The sequence below is a fragment of the Pongo pygmaeus genome, chromosome 11 (genome assembly GCF_028885625.2).
Source record: "Pongo pygmaeus isolate AG05252 chromosome 11, NHGRI_mPonPyg2-v2.0_pri, whole genome shotgun sequence".
Taxonomy (NCBI): Eukaryota; Metazoa; Chordata; class Mammalia; order Primates; family Hominidae; genus Pongo; species Pongo pygmaeus.
The window spans coordinates 127,583,119-127,606,756 of NC_072384.2; the positions used below are offsets into that span (position 1 = coordinate 127,583,119).

At 43.5% G+C, this 23,638-nt stretch overlaps 1 protein-coding gene across 9 annotated transcripts in view; it reads left to right on the forward strand.

Moving 5' to 3' along the window:
• Positions 1-23,440, forward strand: part of RHBDD1 (rhomboid domain containing 1) — a 164,414-nt gene extending 140,974 nt beyond the window's left edge. For 8 of the 9 annotated variants that reach the window (XM_054479322.2, XM_054479318.2, XM_063648023.1 and 5 more), the window contains one exon: positions 19,644-23,440. In XM_054479322.2, coding sequence (XP_054335297.1) covers positions 19,644-19,738 — 95 coding nt within the window. In that variant the 3' untranslated portion in view covers positions 19,739-23,440. The remainder of the gene's footprint in view (positions 1-19,643) is intronic. The other variant, XM_054479326.2, reaches the window with a different exon arrangement.
• Positions 23,441-23,638: the final 198 nt, after the last annotated feature.

Below are 23,638 nucleotides of genomic sequence, written 5' to 3' on the forward strand. Positions count from 1 at the left end.
CCATTAGCATAGCAGGGCCTGTCTGGTCACAAGTCCTGACTGTTTGGTTTGGAGACTATGTGCAGTATGCATTGGAGCAGAGGTGCAAAGCCCCAAGTTTTTGGTACCACGGACACTTGGAAGGTGTGAGAGCACAGCCTGCTCTTCCCTCAAGGCCAGCCCAAATTTAGCAGCCAAGCAGGGCTTCTGGGGCAGTCCAGGTGTGGAGCTATTGTCCATCATCACTTAAGTCCTCTGTCACCTTGTCTGCGTCCTCTGGTCATACTAGATCTTGGATATGCCCACCCCCCTGGAGACACCACTAGACAAAGAGAAATGAGGATGCCTAGTCAGTGACTTCCCAAGTCCAAGTCAAAACGTCTGCTTCAGCTGCTTTGACATGCAGCTACATCAAAGGAGCAGTATCCCAATATAGTAACAATTCGTTGTAACTTATCAAAATGTGTGAGCTTTACCCACGCGTCCTTACCTGGAAACCCTCCCCTGCCTTTTCCTCTTCTTTGACCATCCCATCTTCACTGTGTAGGAGACTCACCACCATACATTGATGAAGAATCCACACAGTTCCGTGTGGTGCTGCCGCTACCTTAAGCTCATCTAGAACACTCAGAGGAAGAGAAGAGACCCCAGTCCAACTTCACACATCAGGCTATTGTCTCATTTTGAGAGGAGGAGAGAAGGGAGGGTTAGGAGTACCTTACCGGGGCCTGGGTGTGGCTTCTAAGTGCTGCAGGCACAAGGTACTATGACTTGGGCCTATCGGGTAGGTGTCTGGGGTGAGGCCTCTTGGCCCTGGGACACAAGGGCAGTGATAAATTTCAGTGACCACAATACTGCTCTGATATTTTTCCCCACTTGGTGGCATTTTATATATAAAACTGAGGCTTCATTTATTTTGACCCCCTCCTCCCATTGAAAGAGCCATTATCTATTTCTTAGAGGCCCCAAACAGTGTGGATGGCAGAGGCCTCTTGTCTGGCACAAGACTCGGGTTCCTGGTTTACCCTTCAGGCTGGGATAAGGCTGGCCTTATGAGTGAGACTCAGAAACAAGCCACTGCTCTCCTGAATGCCTGTCTTCATGGAAAAAGGGATTTTTTTGGTCATTTGTTTCTGTGCCTTTGTTCTGGAAATGAGGAACTTGAGGCCCAGAGAAGTCAAGGAGCATCACTGGATATCTCGCGTCTCTGGTTTCCCAGTTCAGTTTGTGTCTCCCCTTCGGCAAGCTCCCCCTCCCTTTAGTTTTGCATTTAACACAGTCTTGCCTTCATGACTGCCGCCTCCTTTTTTTCTGTAAACACGAATATGAAGGGTATTTGCTTTGCTTTTCAGCCTTGTCTGCCCCACTGAGTGTCCAAAATAGCTGGCTGGAATTCATGAGAATGTTATGTCTTCAGATGTTTATAATCCAAAAGAATCCCTTATGGTTTTTAATAATAAAACAACTTAGATGTCGGTATTTTGTGTTGGAAAGGCGAGTGAAGTTCACAATGCAGCAATTACAATGCAGTGCATTATGTATAATTTGTAGCCTGCCCCAGGAGCAATGGTGAACTGTGAAACACCACCCTGGCCCTGTAGCGTAATTAGCAGGATCAAACGCTGCAGAGGGAGAAGCATAATAGTTGTCATCCAACGTAAATAAAAGTAAGGAAAAGTTCTGATACACCCCAAATTATGTAAAGAGCAGCCCCTGTATCAGGCTGCAAATATGTCAAGAGTCTTCATTGCTAATTGAAGAAATCTTTTGAGGTTTAGCAGCTCATAAATTCACACTGGGAATTGGCCTATTGTTCTAAGTCTTGTCTTTGAAATGTAGCAGTTGTACTTTTATATTGAGTTCCTCCAACAGTACCATCGTAAACATGAAGAGTTTGCATTTTAACGTAAATTTGAACAATGTGGTTTTAAAAGAGTTCACCACATCAAAAAGAGGCTGTTTGGGCATGTTTTATGCATTCTTTTCTCTATAGTATTTAAAGCTATAAATGACTCATAGAAGTATGTTCCATTTAGATCCATCATGTTGGTATAGTGCCCTCACTGGAGCTTGTACTGCCCTTATTTTTTTCTACTCTGAGACAATTACCTGAAAACAGGTCTAGGCCTTTTGCCAAGTCACTTGCCCTTAATCTGTCTTCAGATCCATAGAAAAAATTCTAGAACACTGTTACACTTGGTCTAAACAGCAACACATTTTGTACCTTTTCATGATCATCTTTTTTTTTAATTCAAATATTCAATTTGCACTCTTTTTTCTCCATGTACCAATTACAACCCTTCCTATAGCCTGCTAGCCCCCCATTAAAAATCTCTAATTTTTTGCTAAGCCACTAGTTGGAGTAGAGAAAGGTTGGATGGTAAAGGGAAAGATGTGTGTACTGGTGTCCAAAGCAAACTGGTGGAATATGAAGAGCACTGGGCTTGGATCTGACCCCTGGACATATGGACCATACCGTTTTCTGGCGTGAGACCTCAAGAAACTGCCCACCTACCTCAAGCCTCAGTCTTTACATCTGTATAATGAAGGCAATATTTAGCACTCTACACCTCCTTCCGTTCCTGCATTTGTTCATGTATTTATTCATCCCCAGGCATAGAATGTGGACATAAACCGTCACTGTCCTTGCCCCCATGGAGCTCATAACCCAGTGAGAATGTAAGCTGTCAAAATGATTAGATTCACGAATAATCACTAACCATGGCATCAGGTGCTGTGAAGAGAGGGGATCTTGTGAGAGCTTCAGGCAAAGGACCCTCATTGGGGGTGATCAGAGGACACAGTCACTTCCCTGGAGAAGTTGTGTTTGAGCCAAGAGCCAGAGGACGTGAAGCAAGGAGCGATGTTTGTTTTTGAAAAGCTCTCCCAGCTACTGTGTGGAGCATGGCTGGTAGGAAGACAGGAGCGAGTGCGGGGAAATGGTTTAGGGTTGTGTTAGAGTTCTTCAGAGGGACAGAAACCAATAGGATGTAGGTATGTATAAAAAAGAGTTTATTATGAAGAATCAGCTAAGTGATTACAAGCAAAGTCCTATGATAGGCCATCTGCAGGCTGGGGAAAGGGAGAAGCCATTGGTGTGGCTCATTCCCAGTCCAAAAGCCTCAAAACGAAGGAAACCTGCAGCACAGCCGTCAGTCTGAGGCCTGAGGCCCAAGAGCCCCCAAGAGGCCACTGCTGAAAGTCCCAGTGTCCAAAGACTGAAGAAACTGCAGTCTTATTGTTGTAGGACTTTCTCCTCAGTTCAGCTAAAAACTGGGTTCTTGTCACACAACCAGGAAAGGTAAGGCTCGTGGACACATAGAAGGGTGAGAAAAGCAGAATTTATTGGGTGAAAAAAGGAAAAAAGCAAAGCAAGATGGTTCCTGTTAACAGGTCCCCATCTCACCAATTGAATCCCAGGTCACCACCCAGGAACAGGAGGGGCCAGGCTCCTCCCCCCTGCAAATGGCTGGAACTTCCCGAGACCCCACCCCATCCTCCCATTGCACAGGTCAGTTGGAGATTCTCTGGGATCCCTTTTTACTTGGCTGGCTCATCATATTCAAAGGCAGGAGGAGAGGAAGCAGGCATCCCGCACAGGAGGAGAGAGGAAGAGCAAGAAGACTCAGCAGGCTGCGTACCCTTCTACTGTCTGCCCTGTTCTAGCCACACTGGCAGTCCACTGGATGGTGCCCACCCACATTGGGGCGCATCTTCCTCTCTCAGTCGCCTGACTTGAATGTCAGTCAGTCTCTTGCAACTTTCAGAAACACCCAGGAGCACTGCTTCACCAGCCATCTAGGCATCCCTCAAGCCAGTCTAGTTCACACCTACATTAACCATCACAGCGGTTCAGGCACTGGTCTAAGCCCATGATACAGGTGACTCAAACAGAGTCGGTGACAGGACAGATAGAGAAGAATGGACACATTTGGGAATGTTCAGGTTAAAATGACAGGTTTTAATGGATTGAATTTGGGGGCAGGACGAGTGGAAGAGGAAGGTGTCAAGGAAGACTCTAGGGTCTGGGCTTGTGTGACTAACCGGAGGGATAGTGGTGGCATTTCTGAGAAGGGCAGCCTAGAAAGGGGGTCATTAGTGTAACAGTCAGCACCACTTACCTTTCTTTGCTTTGACCCAGGTGCTCACATCCTTTAATTCATTTGGTCCTCAACACACCCATGAGCTAGATTTTACAGATAAGAAAATTGAGGATCAGTGAGTAAAGTAACACATCCTAGGGCACAAAATAAGAGGCAAAGCCAGTATTCAACCTCAGCTCTTTCTGGTTCAGAACCCATGCCCTACTCTCGTTCCCCACCAGTGCCAGGTAGCAGAAGGGCAGCTTTGTAAGACACCAGTATCCACTCCAGATTTGGTAAGCAAGGTTTTAAGCAGAATGAAATGCCTGGAAGAGAAAACAGGAGATTTGGGGTGTGGTTCTGTGCCTCTTAGCTCTTAGGAAAACCATTTACCTTCTCTGAACTTCCATTTCCCATCTCTGACATGAGCAAGTCAGATTACCATCCTGAAGACACCCCTCGTGTTCTGGAAGTGCATGATTTTTATGATGTCATCCTGGATGCATCTCATACACAGTCTCCCATCCACACTTGATTAAATCTTTAGGGCTCCTTGTGGTCTTAAAACCATATAGGGCTCCTATATGGTCTTAAAACCATATAGTCCTTTCTCTGCTAGCTTTTTATCTGGCCAAAGCACATATTTAGATACTTCCAATGAAGTTCAGAGAGCAACATATTCGTCTTCCCTTATCTAAATCTTCAGTTACCCAAGATTAGCCTAATTCTAGGTTCCTAACTTGGGATTGATGTTTAAAAAATTTAGTTCTGGGATTTTCTTTTTCTGTTCATAAAATAAGTTTTATTTTACTAGAATTTATTAATAATTAATGTCTATTAATAGGCATGTAGGAATAACTCATTTTTTGTTGTTATTGAATATCTCTCCATAGCAGAGACCATTTTAAAATAATTTCTGAGTTTAATTCTAGTTCAGTTTCAGACTGAGGCAGGCCATTTCAAGGGTGTAAAACCAGTCTGAGACACTCCTTGGCCTTCCTGAGGCTGGATTGGCTTGTTTGTAAGAGATGTTAGGTTTCCATCACTCTGAGCAAACTATCACAAGGACAGAAAACCAAACACCGCATGTTCCCACTCATAGGTGGGAATTGAACAATGAGAACACTTGGACACAGGGTGGGGAACATCATACACTGGGGCCTGTCATGGGGTGAGGGATAGGGGGAGGGATAGCACTGAGAGAAATACCTAATGTAAATGACAAGTTGATGGGTGCAGCGGGCCAGCATGGCACATGTATACCTATGTAATGAGACCACACATTGTGCACGTGTACCCTAGAACTTAAAGTATAATAAAAAATAAATAAATAAATAAAGGAGCTCATTGAACTTCAAAAAAAAAAAAAGATGTTAGGTTTCAGTCACAGAATTGCCTCCTGCCTCTGTAGGTTAGCACACACATATAAGCACACACTCATGCAAACACATGCAGGCACACACATCCATGCACTCATGCACATTTACACACATACACACGCATACACACACACTTTCTCTAATGGGGCACAAGATTAGGATTTGGGAGAGGGATAATGAGTTAATCAGACCTAAAAGAACCACAAAAAGTGGTTAATTAGACTCAGGGTTAAATGCCATCAAATACAGAAACAGGCATGGTTTTAAAATGACCATCATACTTCTCAGACAGTTTTTCACATCACAGAAACTGGCTTCCCAGCCACCACAATTCTAGGCTAACTCTGACCCACATAAGAATTTCTCAGCTCTGGGGTGCAGAGAGCAAGGGCTCCTGCTTGTTTGTGCATTTCTCCAGATGGCTTCTCACTGCCACGTATCTCTTGGAGCTTATCCACTCCAAACGGATAAAGGTTGCATTGCCCTCATGGTCCAAGTTATCTAGACCTTTGTGGAGAAGCCCACCCTGGTTTCCTAAACCACAAGCTGCTACCTCTCAAAATTCATGGCTGTCATACTTTTGATAAGTATATCGTTCCTCTTTCACATATTTTCAACTTCCCCCCGCCCTCTTTTCTTTTCTTGCCCAGCAAGCACACATCTGGCCACAGGCCTCACATTTGTTAGGGTTGGGCTGGGAGGTTCCCAGTGATTCCCTCAGCCATGTCCCTGATGATTTGGGTACCTTTGATATCAGCCATGACTCATTCTAATTGCAGGTTTTTCTCAGAGCAGTTTGTCTTCCTCTAGTTCCACCTGCAAAAGATGGATGCCAGGTGGCTGTCAGCTTTAATAAGGGCTTTGGACCACTGTGTTCTCCTAGGCTGCAGATAATCTCAGGGACAATTTCCTAGGTCAGGGATTGTTTTTGTAATTATGCATTGATATTGGTATTTCTGGACCTGTAGTTTTGTACTAATCAGGCTTATGGTAGTTAAAAAGTAAAGATAATTTGAACTTTTAAAACATTTAAGACAGCATTCAGCATCAATAGATGTAATACATCTCATATCTCAGCCTATTTCTAGCTACTGAATGTTCTTTAATGTGTCCAGAACCCCAGAGCCCAGGCAAAGCTTGTGAATTTCATAGAGAAAACAAATAGACTGGATTGCGTTCCAAAGTCTATGGGTTTGTAGCCCCCACTCACCTGTTCCTCACTATTTGTGTCTCAGGATTTGAGAGCTATTTAGTGGCTGAGGCCAGAAATAGAAATTTGCCCTAATGGTGTGTTAGCTTGTTCTTTCATTCATTGCTCAAGCATTTATGATACACCCACTATGTACCAGACACCAGGGATCCAGAGGTGAATTCCTTTGTTCCTAGGACCGGGTGAGTGACATTGGGCCAGTTTCTTCTACTCTAGTGTCATCACAAATAGAATTTTAACTAACAATTGTGTTTGTTGTGTGTTTCAGGATAGTTGGGTTGCACTGGTATCTTTTAAAATCTACGTCATCCAAGGTTGAGCATAGCATAACCTAGGAAACTACCAGAGTCTTTGACTTATAATAAATGTCACCAGAAACCTACTTGTACAAAACCAAATGCCATGCTAGTGCAAATGGTCAAAGGCAAACATAACCACAAAACACAGTATGGCATTCCTGTGATCAAAGTTTCTCAAAGTGGGGCATGTGGGCATTCAGCTCACTTGAGGTGCGTGTTAAAAAATGCACATTCCTGGGTCCTCCAACAGACATTGATCTGGAATCTTCCATTAGAACCCTAGAATCTGCCTCTCACCAAGCTCTCTAACATGAGTTTGAGAATCACTGTTCTAGATCCGGCATCTAGTCTTTAGCCCTTCGAAGCATGCTGTGTTTTCTGCGGGAATGTGGCACGGAAGTATTGGGTAGGTGTGGGACCTGGGGCCACTTACGTGGTTCACTTTATTTGCTGCTAGTCAGTCAGGCCACCTAGCCTAGGGGCCAGCCACCTCAATCCACTTCTTTTCCCAAGCCCAACAGCCTTGTTTTATGAGACACATGGTTATCTGTGGTAGTTGTCCAGGGGTGACCTAAACTTGACCACTCGGGGATGGTTGTTCTCAGCAGAAGTTGCCAACTTTTTGTCCCTTTTCAAAGTTCTTTTCCCACTGGCTTGGCTTTTTTTTTCCTTATTCCTTGAATGCTTGGGATGATGTTTACTTGTACTTTTTTTCATGTGCAAAGGTTAAGGAGTGTTTTAAGAAGATTGAGGTTTCTGAGGGAAATGTTGGCTAATTTCAAATGGTCTTTTATTTCAAAAGTCAATGAAAACATTCTCTTGATCCTTGGTTTGAAGGACTGGAAATTGGGCCATCTCTCTGGCTTGAAACTCAAGTGGAAGGGAGTGAGAAAAAAACAAAACAGGTCTAAATATTATCAAAAATGCTTCTTTATACCTTTATCTGAACAGGAGATTTGAGAGCCTGGGCAAAACGCAATGGTGTGGGGGATCTTGTTATTTGTGAATGGAGGAACTGCCCCTGCTCATATAGGAGGGTGAGCCATGCAGCTGGCATTGTGTCCCTTGGAGGGAGCGAGCTGCTGTCCCAGGCAGTTATGAAGCCACCGCTTAGGACAGAGTCCCAAGAAAGATGTGCTTTCTTCTCCACCAGAAAGCACATCTGTTCACCCCTCTGATCACTGGGGGCCTGCCCGGCAGCTGTGACAGCCAGCACCTGCTGAACTACCAGTTGCCAAGCTGCCAACTTCAAAGATGCTGTCTTAGTCAATTTAGGCCACCTTAACAAAACACTACCATGGACCGGGTGGCTTAAACAACAAAAATTTATTTCTCACGGTTCTGGAGGCTAGAAGTTCCAGGTACTAATATGATCAGGTTATAGTGGGGTCCCTCTTCCTGGATTATAGATGGCCGCCTTCTCACTGCGACCTCACATTGGCAGAGAGTGCAAGCTCTGGCGTCTTCATTCCTGGATAAGGTTACCAGTGCCAGCATGGGGGCTCCACCCTCATGTCCTCATACAAACCTAATTACCTCCCAAGGGCCCCACCTCCACATGCCATCACATTGAGGGTTAGGACTTCAACATATGGATTTCGAGGGAACACAAACATTGAGTCCATGACAGTCTTCGTGACCTCTCTGAGCCTAGGCGGACCAGGCAGAACTGCAACGGCTAACGCCCTGGGGTCATAGGCTAAGGAATTAGAAATATTCTCCTGAAAGGAACCACTGGTGCTGGAGACTTTTGCAGATTCCTAGAACTCATGGGATACTCAATTTATAAGCCCTGGTCTTGTATTTGTACACTCAGTGTTAGGCCAGAGAAACCCCCAAGGCAAACCAAGTTCTGAGTGTCCTTAGACAGCAGTGTGCACTCTGAATCAGGCATCAGGCACAGTCAGAATGAGAGCTAGATGGGCCTTTTATCTCACTTCCGCCCTTCTGATGCTCTCCTGGGGGTTGGGGCAGGGGACGGGGAGGAGGGGCAGAAGCAAAGAGCAGGATTGGGGGCAAGTACAAGTGGGGGGCTTGAGTGAAAATGTGGGCCAGTAACCAGTACCACCTGGTTAGGCCTAACATAGATCATTTTGAGTATTACTGCATCCAGGATTGATTGTCTTATTACCATAGATTGTGTCTGTTTATCTCCTCTGATTTGGAGTTAGCATATTTAGGAGGCTCTGGATCATTCCTGCAAAGCACTCACTAACACAAGGCAGCGTGCACAATAGCAGGAGGAAATTTGGAATTAGAACTGGTTAAACTATCTGCATTCCTATCCATATCTGTATCTATATCTCTCCCAGTGCCTTGTCAGTCTCCTCTGCTCTGGAAGAATTCTGATATGACATAGAAACTGCTAGATGCTGGCAAATAATTCCTGGGTTTCGGGCCATCTAGACAATAAACTCCATAATATTCAGTGCAGCAGCCTCTGTAGCGCCCATCTGTTTCAAAATAACCCTAATTCTGCTTACGATGCGGAATGCTTTGTTGACTGGAATTTGTCCTAGTTTTCTTCAGCAGATTTAATGTCATAGGCCTCTGGTTCCACCTGCTGGCAGATATAAATACCAGAATGAAACTTGGGTGGATATTTTCAGTTGCAAGAAAAATCTGAGCTGTAGCTCAGTGGTTCTCAAAGGCTGATGTACATCAGAGTCACCTGGGAGCTCATTAAAGCTACAGCGGCCTGGGCTCTGTGGCAAGCCCACCCAATCAGCAACTATTTCTTAAACAGCCTTCCTGGTAATTCACACACCCACACCAATGTTAGCAGATCCCACTTCACCTGGAATGAGGGGTGCAGAACCCAGCAAGGTTAGGGATGATTCCAAACCATTATATCCTACTCATGCCCAAGAGCGACAAAGCCACCTTGAGATGCCCACCCCTGCCTTTTCCAGTTTATCCAGGTAACTCTTAGTGGCAAAGGCCAAAGCTTTATTCCCCTGGAACTCATTTTAAAAAGAAAAAATTCAACGTGGAGAAAACTGATGAAAGCACTGCTTATCTAAGTGGTCAAGGTTAACGTCACCAGTGATAAGTCATGTTGACAGCACGTTGATATGTGATGAGGGCATTTCACCTCTGTGGTATTCTTCACCAAAACCCATAACTCCAGTCTAACCATGAGGACAAATAGCAGACAAACCAGACCGAATGAAATTCTTCACCATATCTGTCCGCTGCCACTCAAGACTGTCAAGGTCATGGGGGTCAAGAAAGGACTCAGAGCCACAGACCAAAAGAGACTAAGGAGACTTGGTAACAAAATGTACTGTGGTCTCCAGGATTGGACCCCGAACAGAAAAAGGAAATTAGTGAAAAAACTGGTGAAATCTAAATGTTTGGAATTTAGTTCAGAGGAATGTATCAATGTTGGTTTCTTAGTTTCGACAAATGTATGGTAAGATGTTAACGTTTAGGGAATTGACTTGTCTGTAGTATCTTTGCAACTTTTACGTAAATTTAAAATTATTCCAAAATAAAAAGTTTATTAAAAAAATTTACAAGAAAAAAATAACCCCATCAAAAAGCGGGTAAAGGATATGAACAGATGCTTCTCAAAAGGAGACATTTATGTGGCCAAGAAGCATATGGAAAAAAGCTCATCATCCCTGGTCATTAGAGCAATGCAAATCAAAACCACAGTGAGATACCATCTCACGCCAGTTAGAATGTCAATCATTAAAAAGTCAGGAAGCAACAGATGCTGGAGAGGATGTGGAAAATGGGAATGCTTTTACACTGTTGGTGGGAGTGTAAATTAGTTCAACCATTGTGGAAGATAGTGTGGTGATTCCTCAAGGATCTAGAACCGGAAATACCATTTGACTCAGCAATCCATTACTGGGTATACACCCAAAGGACTATAAATCGTTCTACTATAAAGACACATGCACGTGTGCGCTTATTGCAGCACTATTCACAATAGCAGACTTGGGACCAACCCAAATGCCCATCAGTGATAGACTGGATAAAGAAAATGTGGCACATGTACACCATGGAATACTATGCAGTATGCAGCCATAAAAAAGAATGAGTTCATGTCCTTTGCAGGGACATGGATGAAGCTGGAAACCGTCATTCTCAGCACAGTAACAGGAAGAGAAAACCAAACACTGCATGTTCTCGCTCATAAGTGGGAGTTGAACAATGTGAACACATGGACGCAGAGAGGGGAACATCACACACTAGGGCCTGTCGGGGGGTGGGGGCAAGGGGAGGCATAGTATTAGGACAAATACCCAATGCATCTGGGGCTTATAACCGAGATGACAGGTTGATGGGTGCAGCAAACCACCATGGCACATACATAGCTATGTAACAAACCTGCACGTTCTGCACACGTATCCCAGAACTTAAAGTATAATTAAAAAAAAAAAAAATTTAAACATTGGGATGGGAGGACGGCACTGAAGAGAGACAAAATGTGTTGGAGGACATTACCAAGGAGCATAGCATGGCTGCTTCTCTGCCCAGCTGCCAAAAGTCATGAGCAGCTATAGCTGGTAGGACGAGCAACAGTCTCCAGAGAAGCTGCCCAGGCAACTGGCCAATGAGACGGGTTGCTGGTGTGACACATTTGCACTCTCCCATCTCTCCGCCACCCGACCCCTGTGTCTCACTGGGAACCAAACAATCATGGACACTCGAACCTCTGTGTGGGAGTCAGAGGTCCAGGCCCCCCTCCGGGTACAGATGAGGGGCCTGAGGCCCAGGGAGGGAAGTGACCTGTGCCAGATCCTGGTGGAGCCCAGATATGAACCCACATCTGGTTGAAGTGAATTCATTTGCCACAGCATTTCTCAGTGACTTGATATATTATCTGCAACAGAGTCATCTGGGTGCTCGTTAAAATGAAGTTCCTGGGCTCCAACCACCACTTACTGCATCAGAATCTGTGGTGAGGGGGTGGAGGGGATCCAATAATCTACATTTTGAACAGGTTCTTCATTTCTGTGCACACTTCAAATTAAGGACCACTGCAGCAAACTGGGCAACGGTTGCTGTTTGATGAAAACTTCTATGCATAGGGCCAGGGCTGCTAAAATCTGAGAATGGGAGAATCCAGCTGCCACCATTCTCTTAGGATGAAAGTCATAGCAGGTGGCAAGCAGCAGGGTCAGGACCCAGTGTGTTTCAGGAGGAGGCAATATTTTATTCTATTTTGAGCTCAGTGTATTATCATTTAAACACTCTTGCCCTCACTACTCTTTTCTTTTTAAAATAATGAAATTAAAACTTACCCAAAGACAATCTCAAGATCAAGAAGCAAGAGGTTGGGAGTGGGACTCGTATCAGGGCCCTGAGGAGGCCACTGTAAGTCTCTTCCCCTGTCTTTCCCTTCCACTATGCCCCACCTGAACATCTTCAGGAAAACTAGGTCATAAAGAGACAATGGCAAGTCTCCTGGACCCCAAGATAAAGGTCAGAACAGGCAAAGGACCCAGATGCCTGGGAAGCCTGAAGCAGGCCGCAGTTTGGACCTAAGGAATCCTTTGAGGCTGCAGGGTCCTCAAAGTGGAGTTGAGCAAATACTGAGGCTGTGCGAGGTGGAGAGTGGCTGCCCGCACTGTGCCAGGCTGGCCCTCTCCGCGGACTGGTGTGGAATCTGTATCAGAAACATCAGAAGAGGCCGGGGGCTCCAGCTGCCCCTCCGAGCAGACACATTGGCCCTGGAGCTTCTGAGAGGAAGGTAGGATTTCGAAGGATTTTCATACTTTTTCTATCATTTTACAGACCTCATATACATAGATATAGATATATTAAGAGATAGAACGAGCATAGAGAATTATTCCTGTAAGAAGTTATAAACTGTTCTCTATTTTAGAAAATACTTGAGAGTTAACTACCAAGGCTGACTTTTGCAGCTGGACCTATCTATTGCCAAACCTTACTCCTTGTCAAAGGAGATCCTGATTCTAGATGCATCCAGTTATCCAAAATAAAGCCTTACTATTTGCAGTGAGCCTTATTTAAGGCAGAAGATGCATTGTTTCTGCTGTCTTTTAAACAGACCCTGTCTCCAAGTCGTAATTAAGGCAATAATACATTCTGGAGGTTTACACATGCTGATGTAGGGGCTGAGGAAGACAACTGGAACATCTCATGTCTGAAGGAGAGTAGGCAGGGATCTAGGTTTGAGTTCCTGACTCAGCCACTGACCAGCTATTTGGCTTTGCCAAGTTGCTTAAAATCTTTGAGCCTCGATTCCTCACCTATAAAATAGAAAAGGAAATTTTACTTGGAGGGATAAGTAGGATGGAAACCACTTATAACAATGTGGATGAATCTCACAAGCATAATGTAAATTGAAGCCACTCACAAGGCGTACATATTGTATGGATCCACTTATGGACAAAAATAGGGAAAAAAATCTATACTTAGAAATCAGGATCGTGGGTACTGTTGGGTATCGGGGTATAGTAACTGGAAGGGGGCATATGGTGGCTTATGAGTGCAGAAAATATTGTGGTATTTTCAGAAATATCCTCGTATCTTGATCTGGATATTGGTCTCACATGTCCAGTTTGTGAAAATGAATCAAGTTATACACTTCAAGGTGTAGGGGTACGGGGGTGCAGTAAACAGAGTGAGCATGTAGCAATTGTCCCACAAATATTCTTTGTCTCCCTTTGACTTTTCTTTCTTTTTTTAGGAGGTAGGGGAATTATAGAAGTCAGACCATATCTTGTCTATATTGTAGGAAACACTGACCTGACATAGTGGACCTGATGTTATAGCTTACTCGATTGTTAACTGGATTATAGCCTGTTGATTTTAAGTCATTAAGGGTGTTTATTAAGGTGTTCATTAAGGGTTCATTAACCAACTGGTGGGGAGAGAAAAATACAACAGGTAAAGTGGTAAACTAGGGGCTGAGTTGATCTCTGTTTCACAATGCAGAGTGCTGACCACTGTAAATCACAGAGATCTCCATTTCAAGGCTTCTTGTTTTGAGATTCCAGATATTATTTCAGAATTAGGGAATCTCCACTGTTGCAGTCTTGATTGATTGAAGAGATAGAAATGCGAATGTTTTCTCTCTAAAGTCACATCTAAATATTACCTTTCTCGTAAGCCAAAACTGAATTTTCCATTTGTATGAAAGTTATACCATTTTAAGTTAATTTCATACTATTTATAAAGAGAGAATATTATAATTAGTGACTCAAAAAGTAAAGTGTGGTTACTGCCTTTAAGCATCTCCCCTTTTCCAAGAATGTCTTGCTAAATTGTTAGACCTGGGGTCCCTTCCAGGCCTTTTTAGTCTTTGACGATAAATGATTTAACAACCATCCTTTCAGGAGGCGTTTTGGAAGCTTTGCAGTTCATGGAATGCTAATAAAGTAACATTCTTGAAAGAGAGAACATGGGTCCCATGCTGCTGCCCTCATCTGACAATAGAAATCCCAGAGAACACTGGTGATTTATTTAGAGGTTTCCTGGTTTAGAAAAAAAGTGATTGCCTCTTTAGCTCCCTAATTTAAGGGAGAGATACTATGCTATCCTGCGACTTCAGTATAATTTCACTGCATGGCATCGTGCGTTCATCAGATCATGGGCAGGATCTGTGAATACCAGCAAATCAAACATCTCCATTTACACGGATGGCGAACAGTAGGGAAAATGGCCATCAACTCATCGTGTTCCTTTTAGCAATTCTTATCTGGACAAAATTGCTTCTCTTCCCTTAGATGTAAAATGCAGAGGCTACTGCATTTTACATAAGGGTAGAGGACTGAACAGTTTTTCATCAAGAACCACAAATCAATAAATTTTATGATCTTACTACTGGTGCTGTAATTGAGGTAAATCATCTTAACACGGGCAGTGTTCCTGAGGTTTTTTGAAGCATGCTCACTGCTTCTTTGAGTAAAATTGAGGGCTGACCTCCATTGACAAGAACACAGAGGCAAGGCTCATAAATACTCATATTCTCTACCAAGTTCTTTGGAGCAGGGCCTTTTCACCCAGGCCTGTAAATGTCCAATGCATGATTTAACTAAGCAGAGAAAAAGAAGATCTTGGCTGGACACTCCAGCTCTGTCAGTCACTCAGAGGCTCCTTCATGTGACAAAAGCGTGCTGCTTAATGAAAGTCACTAATTACCTTTTTATATCTATTTCTCAGAAGACAGATATTTAGTAACTAGCAACTCAACGCTTTGTACAAAACACCGCCAAAGGGTTTGCAAACAATTGAGCTCTGTATTTTAAGAAGTCACTGGTTTTGTCATTTTATTTATCTCTTTTTTGAGACAGAGTCTCGCTCTGTTGCCAGACTGAAGTGCAGTGGCAAGATCTGGGCTCACTGCAATCTCTGCTTCCTGGGTCCAAGCGATTCACCTGCCTCAGCCTCCCAAGTAGCACGGGATTACAGGCCCATGCCACCGCACCCAGCTAATTTTTGTATTTTTAGTAGAGTCGGGGTTTCATCATGTTGGCCCGGATGGTCTCCATCTCCTGACCTGGTGAACCGCTCGCCTCAGCCTCCCAAAGTGCTGGGATTACAGGCACGAGCCACCACACCCAGCCCATTTTGTATATCTCTTATACAGAGTTAGTTAGTGATAGGAACAAGTAGACATTTAGCACATGATTCTTGATGACGTTAGAGATGAACAATCATACCATCCAGTGTTCAGCAGGCATTTACTGTCATGTGGCACTCAGCTAATCATTTTATATGCATCATCTCTTCTAATCCTTCAACAACCCAACAAAGGAGCTACTCAGTATTCCCATTTTATAGATAAGGAAACTAAGACCAAGAGCAAGAGGGTAACCTACTTGCTCAAGGATGCGTAGTTAAAAAGCGGAGGAGTTGGGATTTAATCACAGGTTGTCAAACTTCAGAGTCATGGAAAGGACCCTGGAAGTCCCCTTTTTCAGTAGCTTCCTCTCACGTATGAGTCAACTGGAGACTGCTGAAATGAAGCATCTTGTGAAGGGTGTCTCCACGAGTCCCAGGCAGAGCTGGGAAACTATCTCCTAAGTCCCTACTAACACTTTTTCCTTTACACTCATGGGGACACCTCCTTCTACCACCCCAAGGAAGCTTGTCCAGATTCTTTCCTGTGTGCTGAACAAATGTGAGTACATATCAGAAACACAAAGATAAGACCTTTCGAGAAAGCCTGCAGAGGATGCTGGAGGTTAAGAAGAGAGGTGGTAGATCATATGACACAAGTGGAAACTATAGAAACAACTTGACACATGAATGCAAAGGTGGGGAAGTAGAAGACAGAGCTTACCTGAGACTGAGTGGACAGCCAGGAAGCCTTGTGCCGAGTGTGGCTCCAACCCAGAGCACACACACAGTAGTCGGTGTAGGTTAGTGGCTGAATCAACTTTGTGATTCTCTTCGAAATAAGTTTTTATACTTAAAAACATTCTCCCCAGATCAACTCATATTCAAAACAGTGTAGTTTTCAGAGCTGGAAACAAAGCAATTAGGCCATTCTTCAGAGAGTAAGATGGCTTTTGTATCAAAAACACTGAGTTGGAAGGATTTAAAATACCCTTAAGAGCTGGCATGATTACAAATCAGGCATTATTGTGGTTTGGGTTGTTGTATTGTTATACCCAAGGTCTTCTTGGTTCTAGAAAGCTGAACCATGCTAGTAGCCAGTGGAATTTAAGGAGACCCACATGGGAACTTTAGAGTTACGTCTTTGATATCAGCAGAGTCCCACAGAATTGAGAACTTACACTGGAACCTCTTATTTTTCTGTTTTCAGATAGCAGTGAGCTTCCCACATGTCCATATCCATGAAGAAAAGGGACACTGGGTTTGGGCAGGAAGGGCGGGAATGGTGAGAGGTGCAACCCCGAACACTTTCGATGTGAGAACCGATGGCCACGTGGGGAAGTGGGAAGAGACTCAGAAGGTTCGCTGTTCTTCATGCTAGCTTAGTGACCTCAGATATGTCCCTAACACCTTCTGAGCCTCTGTTTCCTCTTCTGCAAAACTGAGATGATTCTATTGGGAGTAAAAGCTAAGTGGAAAAGGGCATCTTGAAAGGGCTTTATAAAGAAGAGTATGATGATTGTTCTTCTCCTGACGTGAGTTTTCTACTTCAGCATGTGGCATTTCTTTGGTTGGCTCAGCCCTGGTTCTCCTCGAATGCCCTGCAAATGGGTCCAAGGCCGTGTGTGCTGGCTGCTCCTTTTGAGAGCTGGACCTCAGGCACCTTCCCAGTCTGCCTCTTCTAATTCCTTCATGCAGTTCCCTTCATGGAAATTATTAATCTGCGGGCTTTTTCTTTTGAAGAAACGCTAAAGAAAACATCAGAGGACTCTGTGTTTCCCTCTGGGAGTCTGAGCAGTCTTTCAGCCTCCATGGGTTTCTGCCCTGTGGCCCAGAGTCAGGGTGCCACGTCGAGCTTGCTTCTGACTCTGCCCTCAGCTAGTTCTAACAGAGTTCCCAGGCCATCTGGAATGAGGTGTCAAGTCCTGGCCTGCACTCACAAGTGCAATTAAGACCAGTCTTTTTAAAAACAACTGTTAAAGGCAAAGGAGAATTTGGATCTCATCATATAAAACAGTTTTAAGCAATCAACTAATGGTGATTTGATTCATGAATATGTAATTTCAAAGCATTTACCATTTTGAACAAAGAGAGATTCCTTTACAAATACATATGGCAAAAACAGTATCCAGGTTTTTAACTTTTAATCTTACAGTATTCATAAAATCTTTATGGTAAAAGTTTTATAAGCCTATATAATATGTTTGAGTATCATCGTTAATGAAAGTTAGCAAATTGGCCTATTTTTCACTGTATCAAAATGACTTGAAGTAGGGATTTATCCAGCAGAAGTGAGTGTGGGGGCTAGGCCTGCCCTGTTTATTTTGGGGTGTTCTAGTCAGGAAGGGTACCAGGGGTTGGGGAGGTGTAATTCTCCCATGCTCTCAACAGGAAAGGAGAATCAGTTATGGGGAAGCATTGGGATCTTCATCAGTAGAGAAGCAAAAATATAAAAAAGGAGTTGGCTTTGACTACTTTTTTGAATTTCTCTTTAACAACAGAAACTTCAGCTGTGGATTGAAAAGACGGACTCCGTTTCCCACTGCTTTCTCTAACATCTTTTCACTATGGCTTTAACAGTTGCCATGTCAGCTTATGCATAAATGGACACATCTTTGAAAAGGTGCCACTCTTGTGCAATGAGCAAGAGGGATCTACTGTTTGTTTACTTGCTTTCCCTCCTGGCTTAACTGTGCTTTGCCCACCCTCCCTTCCCAGCCAGGCCAGTGCTGCCAGAACATTTGGGTTCTGCAAATGGGTCCAAGGCCGTGTGTGCTGGCTGCTTCTTTTGAGAGCTGGACTACGGGCACCTTCCCAGTCTGCCTCTTCTAATTCCTCCATGCAGTTCCCTTCATGGGCAATGAGTTGTGTCAGAACCTCACTGGGCAGCGTTGGAAGTCATAAGCAGGTGCTGTTGAGTCAAGTCCATATATTTATTGAACAGCTATTATGTGTTCAGAACTGTCCCAGACGTGGGGGAGAGGGAGATATGTCAGGGGGTCCCCTACCATTTTAGAGCTTATGATCCTGGTAGGAGAGAACAGAGTGGTGCAGAAATGCCTACACATCTGGCAGGATGTGGTGATGATTGAATGAAGACAACCAAATGGAAGGTGCCGAAAGCTGAAGAGTTTGAATTGGGAAGAGTTCTTCCATTGGTTCTATCGGGGCTGACCTAGCATTACAAGAGTGAGTAAGACTTCTGATTGATGTAGGTGATGGGAGAGAGCCTTTCAGTGCAAATTATCAAGGTTAGCAGAGCTATAGTAGTGAAAAGGTACAGCCTTTTTGGTCCCCATTCTTAGAAGTAAACCTCTACTTACCCATATCTATCAGTGATGCGTCTTCCTGGTTTCCTCATGGGGAATATTGAAGCTCTTTCATTAGCTTTAGGTTGCTGGTTCCTTGAGATCAAGGACTATGTGTTTTTCTCCCTTTAATACTACTCATGATGCCTGGGAGAATGTTTTCTTATGTAGTGATTGAAATTCTTGTATCATTACAAACTGTGTTTTTGGTAAGTTTGCATCCCCAAGAAACTCTTTTCAGTAACGATTTCCACAGTCCTTCATATGATCTTGAAATATGATGCCTACATCTTTGTTTACCTACCCAGGTATTGATCAGTATGGTAACTCTGCCCCAGTGGTTGCTTGTGTGTTTCAATCACGCATGATTATGATTGGCCACATTGGGGCAGGAGGCAGCACGTTAGAGGGAAGAAAAGGAGCACCCAAAGGCTGATCAGAAGAAGCCAAACCAGCCTAGTTGGTGGGGAAGTTAGTAAAGGTGGTAACAAGTTATATATGGGCATTAAAAAAAAAAAAAAGACAATAAGCCCTTGAGATACTATGTAAGCCTAAATGATGCAAATTATGGAACATGATGGAAGGAAAAATACAAGTGGGAAGATTATCAAGAAGCCTCAAAATGAGTCAAATAAGATTCATGGCTGAACCACTCCAAAAATATTTACTTGATGTTGAAATCTAGTACTGACAGCTGAAGTTGAAAAATCTTTGTTATATTTCTGTTTTGTGTTAAAATAAAGATGACACCCAAGCTATCACTTTGTTCCCTTGGAATCCTAGGGTACACATGCCTTGTCACATCAGAATGATTGATTTTTCCTTTGGCTTTCTCACTACAGGACATACCAGAAACAGCCCACCACCCTACGGGTTTCATCTCTCACCAGAAGAAGAAATGAGGAGACAGCGGCTTCACAGATTCGATAGCCAGTGAGGTGGCGTCTTGGGAAGACATGGCCTATTCGTGTAATTATTGCCCATTTGGCTCATTCCCCAAGCCCCTAATTCATTTTAATTCATTTTAAACAAAAGCAGAGTACACCGGTATTGCTCCAGATCGCTCACATCGCCTGGGACGGTCCCATGGCCCCTATGAGTCAACTCGCAGCTTGCAGAGAGTGGGCCTTCTCCTGGCCTTGTTCTTGCTCATAAACAGGTCACTTCCTCCAGGAAGGGACCAGTTTCCACTCTCCTTTCTCTCACTGCTGACTCAGCGACGCCTCTGCCTCGGTCTGCTTTTGAAGACTGTGACCTTCACCAGGAGGTTTTACTTACACCAGTCGGGAAGATTAGTCCCTCATTCTGCCTGGAGTGCCCCGTGTTTGACTTGGCAGTGGGTGTGGAGCCATCCCCGCGTCCTCCTGGCGCATTGCCACTGCGGCTGTCCAGGAACAGGATGTGGCTGCCTTGGCCGAATGTTGTCCTACTCTCCCCAACCCCGGCGCCTCGGCTCCTCAGCTCCTCAGCTCCTCAGGCCCCTGTGTCTGGCTGGTGTTTGCAGGGCTTTCGCTCTGCTCTGGTATTGCTCTGCCTTTATAGAAAGTCTTATTGAAGAAGTGTAAGAAAGACCTAAGGTGGGGAAGACTCCTACACACACCATTAGTATCAGTGACACCAGCAATGTGGGTTCCCAGCCCCTTCCCAGTGGCAGCTTGTGTGCCCAGGAGATAGGACGTCATTTAACGCATTAGCAAAGTAGCAGCAGATGCCACAGAGTAGAGCGAAGGCATTTGGTGGATCGGTCACTAGAGATCTATCTTGCAGAAAGTATGTTTTTCCTCATAAAAGTGCCTCTTAATTGGCCATTGTACCAGCCACTTGTCGTAGCCAAATGTCCAAAACACGCCCTTGGGCCCCGCCACGTTACAATCCACAGATTGTCTGTCTGAGTCGTTTAAGGCATTTCCTGGTGCTTGTGTTCCATGAGTAAAAGGACAAAGTCAGAAGATCACTGATGTCTTACTGTCAACAGAGATATTTTAAAAGAGAGAAGCAGGAAAAGATCTTCCTTTTTTGATCTACAATTTATATAGTTTTCTGATTATGCACATAATAGATATGCCTTCCAGATGCATAAGGCAAACATCTGGAAAGAAATATACCCAAATGTTAGCAGGTTTTATCTTTGGGAGTGGAGTACATGGGATTTTGCTTTCTTCATTTTTATAATTTTATATTACTGTCTTGGAAGATGTGTTTATGTGTGTGTGTTACTTTTACAGTCAGGAAAACATATATAATAAGAAATATATAGTCAAGAAAACAGACTTAAAAATGAATACTGTGTGTCCATGGAGAAAATTCACAATATAAACAAATACAAATAAATACATACACAATTTTAAAGTCACCTGTAGCCCTACCCTTAGAGGTACCCAGGGTTCACATTTTGGTGGTATTGTCTTCTCAATTTTTCTTTTGATACATTCAGCAAATTTGGAGCATATTGACTATGGAGTTTTGTATCCAAATCCAATTTGATTTTACCTGGAAGAGGCCTTGACACCTGCATGGAAATGAGCTAAGAAAACCACTGGAGCCTTGGGAGCTCTTTGGCCTCCTGGCTGGCCCAGTAATATCTGAGCTCCTTTGGTTAATTTATAACTGATGTAAAACTACATCTTCTTTATAATATAAATTGTACCTGTGAGTCTAGAAGCTTTAAATGTGTTTAAATTAAAATATTCAAGCTAAATGTTACTGCTCTCTCCCAAATTCTGTAAGTTTGACTCCCATTACCCCAATTAGAAGTAACTTCTTTCTTTCATGCCACTTTTATAGCATTTGGTAATTCTGCTATAACACTTATATCTTGCCCCTATTATTAACTGTGCACAGCTACACAAAGGTGTGCCTTCTACGTGGGAGCATGGATTGTGAATGAGTCTGTAATGAGGCCTGAGTCTTAGTTATCTTTCCACTCACTCCTCATCTCCCCTTTCCAACCCCAAAGCTCACGATAGGGGCTCATTAAATGTCAGTGTTTCACCAAAGCATTTTTTCCATTGTATTAAGAGTCCAGTCACTGTATATGGAAGCACTTTATTTTTTTTTTATATATATCACTTGAGTCCACTAGTAGTACTTCCTTGCTCTGTTTGACTTGTCAGATACAAAGACACAGGATTAGATTTTGGGTGGTAAAATTGTGATACGCATGGCTGTTTATGAAGTGGAACATCTTAGTGATGTGAGAAAGGTCATTTTAGTTATAAATGTAAACCAATTACTTTAGCACAACAATAAAGATGTTCTGGAAATTATTATAATTATTTTAGTTAACAGACTTGCCTGTAACAACTGCTTATTGTTTGGAATGTCCACTTTATTTTATTTTCCTCTACAATAAGGAATCCCTAAAGTTATGCCAACAAACTGGAATTGGATTGAGAAAGACAAAAGCAAGTGAGCCAAGTGTATTAGACTAATTATCTCTAGTAGGGAATAAGCACTTAGAGCTAATTTTTTAATTTGGTTTATTTACTAGTAGCTCCCTGATTGTCTGTTAAGCCCCTGGTTCCCACAGTTTGGTGTGGTCAGTCAACTTAAGAGACCTCTTAATGCAGAATCTTTACTTGGTTCTGAAGAGGAGGCAGTCGTTAAAATTGCTTCCTCTTAATGACTCTGAATGTATTGCCTGTGATTCCAAAGTTGTACATAATTGTTCAGACCTCCTCCATCCTTTTAAATTGCCTGCTGCAGTAAATAACTAGTCTGAGTAGAACTAGAGCCTGTCTACCTATTTGGCACATGTTCTGCTGCCTGGGGAGTAAGCAAGCTAAAGGGATGAGAAAGACCACCTCCCCCTACCCTGGAAATTGCACTGCAAGGCAGGGTGAGAATGGGGTAGCTGGCAGACCTGGCCTCCTTGTTCCCAGTCTTAGTTTTTCTTGAGAGATTCAGTATTCAGTAAAGAACAGTATTCAATTAGTCAAAAAATATATATATTACTTCTTCCTTTCCCTTCCCATGAATCATTGCAGTCATTCCCTAAGTTTCTTCTCTTTTTTTTTTTTTCATGGCTGCTAGTATTTTATTTTAGACTCACAGACTCTCAGCTTAGAGAGTCTCAATATCTCAATTATTTGCTCTGTTCAATACCTACAATACCTCCTCTCTCAATTCTACATAACTCCAGCTTAATCTTCCAAAATTCACTTTCATGATGCCACTCAGCATCTCAAATACCTTTCATTGGCTCTCTGCTGCCAAAGGATAAAGGTCAAAGTCATTAGCCTCAACAGTGGGCTCCAACCAGCCTTTGGACCTCAGCCCCATTTATCCATCACAGAGGCTGGTAACTAGTCTCACTGCTCAGGCTGTGAGTGTTCCTGATCTTGTGACATTCTGTGCTGTGCTTTTACATGGAACAGCTCTTTCCTCTCTCTTGGCCCATTCAGATCCTCCTCATCCAGCCCCCATCTGAATCCTGTAACAGACACAACCACATCTACACAGTTTCCACATACCACTTGGAATTGCTGGTTATGCTGCAATGAGAGAATGTCTTTGTCTTTAAATTGTAAGCTTCATGAGGGCAGGGACCATCTGTTTCTCTGTCTCTCCTCACAGTGCCTTGAGCAGTGCGTTGTCTGGAATGTCAGAACCAATAAATACTTGTGGATTGAAACAAAAAGAGAAGCTCGTTTATACTGTCACCAGTGGCGCACATAAACACTAGTGCCTGGTGCTTACTGATATCATTGTAGGTCTTTTTTTTCCCCTTGAATCACATCAAGGAAAGAACAGTGGAAAGCATTTGCTGGTAGAGATAGAGACTTCGGGGCCTTTGTCAGTCTTAAGACATGTCCCACTGCATCGAATGCTGTGACCT